Source organism: Aureococcus anophagefferens (genome assembly GCF_000186865.1).
Source record: "Aureococcus anophagefferens unplaced genomic scaffold AURANscaffold_47, whole genome shotgun sequence".
Classification (NCBI taxonomy): domain Eukaryota; class Pelagophyceae; order Pelagomonadales; family Pelagomonadaceae; genus Aureococcus; species Aureococcus anophagefferens.
Window position 1 is genome coordinate 218,477 of NW_008705602.1, and position 6,936 is coordinate 225,412.

The following is a 6,936-nucleotide window of genomic DNA, read 5'->3' on the forward strand; positions in this document are numbered from 1 at the left end:
GTCGACCAGGAAACAATACATGTTTTATTTCTGAAGGGATATCTGATCTTGGCTGCGTTAGTGATGTCCTCGCCACGGACGTTATCAACAAAAGCAAGTTACGTGAAGTGGCCTCGCGAGGTTTGTCGGAATCGTCGCCATTAAGGCCATTGGTCTGGAGACTTCTTCTCGAATACCTTCCGTCTGATCGTAGGGAGTGGGTCTCTCACGTGCGCTGTCAAAGGGCTCTTTACCATCAGTTTGTTCGAGAGTTCACCATTTGTGAGTCCGGCCACTCAATTTGGGCGCAAGCAGACCACGAAGTCGCGAGTCGAGCTTCTGTTGTGATGGATATCTACCAAGGACCGATGACTACGCATCAATCCTCCATGTGGACTCAAAAGCAGCACGATTATGTTTTGAGAAAAGAAATACATAAAGACATCATGAGAACACACCCTGATCACCATTTTTTTGAGGGAGGCACCCTTCGGCGGCAGTCGATGGAGCGGATTCTGTTCATCTACGCAAAGCTCAACCCAGGAGTGCGCTATGTCCAAGGAATGAACGAGGTCCTTGGCACAATCTTCTATGTACTCGCATCTGACTCAAATGAGGAATGGGGAGCAAATGCAGAACCAGACGCCTTCTTTTGCTTCACTAATATTATGGCAGAGATGCGGGATGTATATATCCATTCATTAGACAACTCAGACGCCGGTTTAAGCGGCAAAATGAGTAGACTAAATGCATTGCTTCAACAGCATGATCCTGAGCTATGGCGACATTTGGATAAAAATCAGCTAGATCCATCTTACTACTCCCTGCGGTGGATCACGACGCTGCTGGCACGAGAATTCACGCTCATTGACACAATCAGGTTGTGGGATACGATACTTTCTGAAATATCACGTGTTGATTTCCTATGCCACTTCTGCTTGACAATGATTCTTGCACAGCGAGAAACACTGCTTGCAGGTGATTTCAGCTTTTGCTTGTATCTTCTCCAAAATTATCCTGCCAGCGACCCAAACGTACTCTTGAAACAGACACATATACTTCAGCGACCTAATGCAAATGACTACAGGCTCATATCAAATACGTGGTGGACCTGAGTCAAAGCACGGCAGGATCATTCTTTCTGTTTGTCCAAGCCACGCATTACGCCCCGAAGCCAGAGCTTTGATCAACATTGCATGCGATGCAATAGAATAGTTGTATGCCGATTGAATTAAGTTAGCCGTAGACGGGGGGGCTATACGATCCAAGCACGACTTTGGAACGAGTGGCTCTAAGCTTTTGTCCGAAGCCATTCATATTTTTATTGCAGAGATATTTTTGAACGAGTGGCTCTGGGGCGTCGCCCCATGTCCGAAAACGCATCAGAAGTGCTGCAATAAAAATCGGGTGGCCAGGAAACTTTGCCCCGACGTCTCTCGGACAATAAGATCATGTTTGAATGGTGTTGCCCCCCGGTCCGTAGCAAGAGACCTATTATAATATACTGTACACCTTTTAAAATTTTAATGGTACGGTGTGCAGATTAGTGGGAAAGTTGCGTATGGGTTGTTAGTCTTGCGAGTCTGGTCTCGCCATCCAGCCTGGAGCGTGATTTTTTGAGGCCTACCTTTAGTCGGAAAAAATGCCGCGCTCCTTCGGATCTTTTGTCATGATCTTGGTGGAACTTGCGTCCGGCCGGGTGACCTGTCCGACGCTTGGGTCTGGTGCACCGCGGCGATGGCCGAATTCGGTCTTGCGTCGCGCACATTTTTATGCGTGGGTCTCGGCCCGTGATGCACCGTTGCTGTCGCACTTCCTGCGATGGTACTCCGCCCTTGGCTTGGAGCTGACTGTCGCCGGCCGCGCGCGGATTATTCTTCATGATAACGGCTCAGAGCCCACGTTTGCTGTCGAGCGGAATGCATCCACGGCGGTCTTGAGGGCGGCCCTTGGTGCTTCAGCCTTTGACGCAAATGTCGTCTTATCCACGGAGTCGTTCTCTGCGTTAGCCAAGACAAAGCGAGTCAATGCGTGCATGTCCGTGTGCTGGGCGGTGCGAGCGCCACCGACGCTACTGTCGTAGGTTCATGGACGAGCTCGCCGAGGATGCGCTCGTTGTCCGTGCTGACCTGGACGAATTCTTCGATGCATCGCCCGCGGCCGTGGCTTTTAGCGTCGAGTCACGCGGTGGTTTCCTCCGGGGGCGGATGATCGACCGGATTGCGGCCGACTGGAGCCTCAAGGCTATTGATAGGGCCATCCCGCTTTGGGACCAATTTCCGCGCCTGTGTCGTGCAACACACAGCGTTTTCGGAGGGAACGACAAGAAATGGATCCTTGTGCCTGTCATAAATCCGACGACTGGGGCGAAGGTTCGTTTTAAGACATCTCACAATGTCCGGAATGGGCCGCCGGACGAGCGCTCGTACCATGACGTAGCGCCGCCGGTGTTGAGTTTTGGCCCCTGAAGGCAGTGAGTCGATTCCATTTGAAAGCAAAGTGGGTTTCGCACTAATCACAGGTCGCACATTATCGCTTCGCATCAGGAGCTTACAACGCCGCAATCGACAAACGCCGCATCTATGCGGCAGGACGCGATGCTAGTAGCCTCGCGGCGACGGCGATATACGACCGCGCTTTCCGGGGTTCCGAAGGCCCAAAATGGGTCATCTCTTACGGGATGTCAGTGTGTTAATTATCGAGTCGGTCGGCGCTTCTTCGTCTCATTTTGGTGTGCTGTCTCCAGGCCTGTGCTCCTGGATTATACACTATCGCACGACGAGAGAAAACGTACCATCCAGGACTCGAGCTATCCTTGTCACAAAGGGCGCCTACCATGATCACGTAGGCGTCATTTCGAGCTTTGAGCTGGTGAGCGACGGCGTTCATGTGTTCACCCCGGCTGCACGCACCGAAATTGCCGCGACGGATCCGCGCTGTGGCTGTGAGGCCCCCGGCGGAGGCGAAGGCGACTCCCGCCGGACCACAAACTCCAGAGTCGAAAGTAGCGTCTCTGTGCGCTCGTCGAGGCGTGGCGCCGTTTACGCAGCGATGGGCCCCGAATACATCGACTTGACGATGATGAGCGCGACCGCTGCGCCTAGACCGCGCGATTGTTGGGGAGGACCAGAGGGTGCAGCGCACGTGGGAAGGGTTGGGGGGGGGTTACTCCTCTGACGCCGCCGTCGTCTCCCGCGCTCAGGTGCGCTTCGCCTTGACGAGCGCAATGCCCTCGTCATTGTCGTCGACAGCGCAAGCATCGACTACTGTCGCGCGCGGCGAACAGCGCTGCGGCGTCCCGGCTGGTGCTGCGCGTCTATCGATATCGAGACGCTCCAAGTGTCCGGTGCGGCGCCCGTGGATATCCCGGAGCACGTCACGGCGCGTTGGAGGTCGCTCCGTGAAGACACCGCAAAGATTGCGGGCCTTGGAACCCGTGTGAGCCGTGGCATCGAGGGCCGCGTTCTTGGTATCCTCGCCATGCTCGCGACGCCCTTTCGACAGTCCCTTTTCCTCGACAGTGACACGTTTCCGTGCGTTGACCTCCAGACCCTCTTCAACATGACGGAGGTCCAACGCGGTGCACCGCTAGACGAGGCACCTGGCGTTGGAGGACTCCTCGAATACGTGGATATCCTACTTGCACATGAATATCATACGCTTCGAGGCTTCTTAGGCGACGAGGTAAGAGCTGGCTCCATGCCCAGCTGACACATGTTATCCCGGGTTGCTTGTAGGCCATGGGCATGCCCGACGCCTTTGGGCTTCTCAATGCAGGCGTTGTGTTTTACCATGCGAGGGACCGCGTTTTCAACTTCCTCACTCACTGGCTCGATCTCTATCTCAAGGACCTTCAAAAAAAGATTGGTGATCCAACGGTGGACAAGTCTCTCACAAGATCTTTCCAGCGCCAGCCCGCTATGTGCCAAACCTGCGTCACACTTTCGCACTAAGCGTACCCTGGCCGCAGAAAACGAAGGCGAACGTTACTGAGTAGATATAAGTGTGAATGTTGTGACGCGCGACGACCCAATAGGCAGTGGGCCCTCTATGAAGGTGTGGCAAAGACAGGCCTTCGCGTCCACGCCCTCTCACCGGTCTGGAATGCACGCTCGTGGCAACCCGCTCTCTTCAGGGCGGAAGCAGAGTTTTTTTTAAATTACTTCAGTGCGATAGCATGGTTCTTCGGTGATTTTATCGACTTTGAGGACTTGATGATGACCGAAGATCACCCGCCAAAACGATCTAAATTGAGCAGATAAATAAACTATTCGATTTTGCAAGGATTCCCAGTTCACTTCCCAATCTCCATTCAGGCCCTCTCTGGTGTCCCGAAGCGAGATCCAAAAAATTTTAATACCTGCTGCAAGCAGGGACGAGAAACTTTCTTCAGATAACTCGATGCGTAAATGATTGTTAGAGACACCGATTACTGACTGATTGTTATCTCCTTTCCGACAAATGATTTTCGGGTCGACCGGGGCTGGGGGATTGAGAAAAATTCGGTTTTTCTGGCTCACTGTTTTTTTGGCACAGGCTGCAAGAGCCACAAGTTCACCATGTCGAAAGTCATCATCGACCACCACTGCAATGCTACCAAGCTGGCCTCTGAGTGCCGCGCATCCAAGAAGGCTCAGCTCGACGTTTCCGTTTCCGAAGCGAGTCATGTGCGGCCTCGCATCGGCTGCTAGCGCCGCGCGACGACCAAATAAAAAGAGAGTGCTCGCCCTATACGGACCGTCAGGGATCTTCCGCAGACGGATTGCAGACGGGCCAGGTTCAGTGGTAAAGTAGGCCATAGCCTGAATTAGAGTCTCGAGCAAGATTCGCCATAGTCTCAAATTGAAGGTTAGTGGAGGTGAGACTGCTTCCCTCACCTCTGTAGTATTTGAGTAGCGCAAATATTGCTGTAATTGTATTATGTAGGTGCAGAGATCGAATCATGTACCTGCCATAATCCACTCGACCAGAATGGACATCTTTCCATGGTGCTCTTCTGTATTTTGGAATACAGTGCGGGACGCAACTATAGCAGGGTTAGAAAGTATTAAGGGAAAAGGGAAGGACCTGAGTGGCTCTGTACCAGCGAGCCACTAGGAAGGTACAAAGCTCTCTGTCTCTCTAAAAAACTTCGATGGGGCGCTCTAGCCCTATGGTTGTTTCCGTCCTTGGGGCGAACCTAAAAGAGGGGATCTACCTGAGTAGAATGTTAGCTTGTATTATCATCACTTACATTGCCCTGATGTAATACCATTGCGACGTGCCTTCTGTGCTCAGGTTAGTGGACGGAAATTTTTTCCCGAGCTCGCAGCTCCCACACGTAGCCCAAAGTCTCCGGTTGATGCAAAACTGATCGGGCAGTTACCATGCGCTTCATTCGTTTCTCTTTAAATTCGCATAGAAGTTTCTTTTTTTTCGCTTTGTTGCCCGTGGGATTGGCCGCTGAGTTAAGACAGTTGACAGTCAAAGTGCTGGCTCAGAAACGGACCGAGTCCCTCTCACGCCTTCTTTCGTCGCTGGAGGCTGCGTCGTACCCGGAGACGGCGAAAATAGACGTGGAAATTCACGTTGATCAAGTGGCTCGATCGGGGGGCTGGCTTTTTGGTCGGAGCGCCAGTGCGGACGAGCGGAAACAACGGCGGGCCGTGATTGCGCTGGCGCGGATTTGGGCGGGAACCCGGTGGGACCGCGGAGAGGCTCGCGTGTTCCCATCGCGTGAGCAGCGTGGCGTGCGAGGGATGTGGCTGGCGTGCTCGGATCCGGGACTCTTTGGCGAGGAGTTCACGCGTGTGGTGATCCTCGAGGACGATATCGAATTGTCCCCGGCCTGGCGCGTTGCCGGAGCTGCGCATGTATGGCGCGTGCACAGGCCTCCGTCTCCCCACCCCCGCAGGTTCGAGTACCTATCGGCGGCTCACGACGCGTATGCGACGAGTGGTGACTTTGCGGGTATCTCACTTCAGCGTCAGGCGGCGCGCCTTGATGCATATCCGCGCGAGCTTGCTGGCAGTCCCATGACAAGTGCCACTGCGCACGGACATGCAAATGAGAAACTTGCTGAACTTGAACCAGACCTCCCGCGAGACAGCGTGTTCCTCTTTCCGCATGTCGGAAGCTGGGGATTTTCGCCTGAGCCCAAAGTCTGGCATGCGTTCCTTCAGTGGTTCGCGTCGCTCGGAGATGCGGTCGACGACGAGGCCCATTGGGCGTCATTTGTCGACGGTGACCAAGCAAGAGTCAAACCGCGCGTCGAGGCGCTGCCGAGCCGGTGGTATCGCCGCGCACTCCACGGGTCACGCGGCGAGGCGGGCCTGCTCCATGATGGTGGCGGAGCCAGTGCCTTCGCGATTCGCGTGATTAAGAAGCACGCATGACCGGGGTGACCAAGGAGTGGGGTCAGAGTCCTGAGAGACAGGATCAAAGAGTGGGCTAGGCACTAAAGAGCTGCCGACTTGAGCCCGTCGGTGATACCTCCCCCGGAGCTACGCGCGACGCAGACTGAGACGAGAGGACAGGGTTCGACAGAATAGGCGCGAGAGTCGAAGCATCTACGTCCTAGGACCGGGCGCGGGCGCGACGGACGACATGTGGACGGCGCATTTCGATAACTTCATCGCAGCACGTGGGCTGGCCGTGCTCCACCCACATGTCTTTGAAGCGTTTGATGACAAGACCGCCATCATTGATGGCTCGATCGCCTCGCGAGGTACCCGTGAGGTCGCACTCGCGACGTCCGCGCCGGTGTCCTAGATCGCATTGGCAGTGTCATCATTTTTCTCAGACACTGGGATGCGACGCCTCGCGAGTCTCAGAGTGTCCCCAACGACCGCATCGTGGCTTTTGCCTCTAGCCCCGTCTGTTTGGAACAAGATGCTGCGACTCCCTGGGGGCGCCAACGCAGGTCGTGGCGATTGGACGGGGCGCACTTTGTGGAGTCGAATCGCCAGACACGAGGCT

General features: G+C 54.6%; 1 protein-coding gene across 1 annotated transcript; it reads left to right on the plus strand.

The window, feature by feature from the left end:
- Positions 1-68: 68 nt before the first annotated feature.
- On the plus strand, positions 69-1,094 carry AURANDRAFT_33549 (hypothetical protein; the record flags this gene model as incomplete). The annotated part of the gene is made up of 1 exon (XM_009043265.1): positions 69-1,094. A coding segment is annotated over one exon (1,026 nt), but the record flags the coding sequence as incomplete, so codon positions are not given.
- Between the last annotated feature and the right edge of the window lie 5,842 nt (positions 1,095-6,936).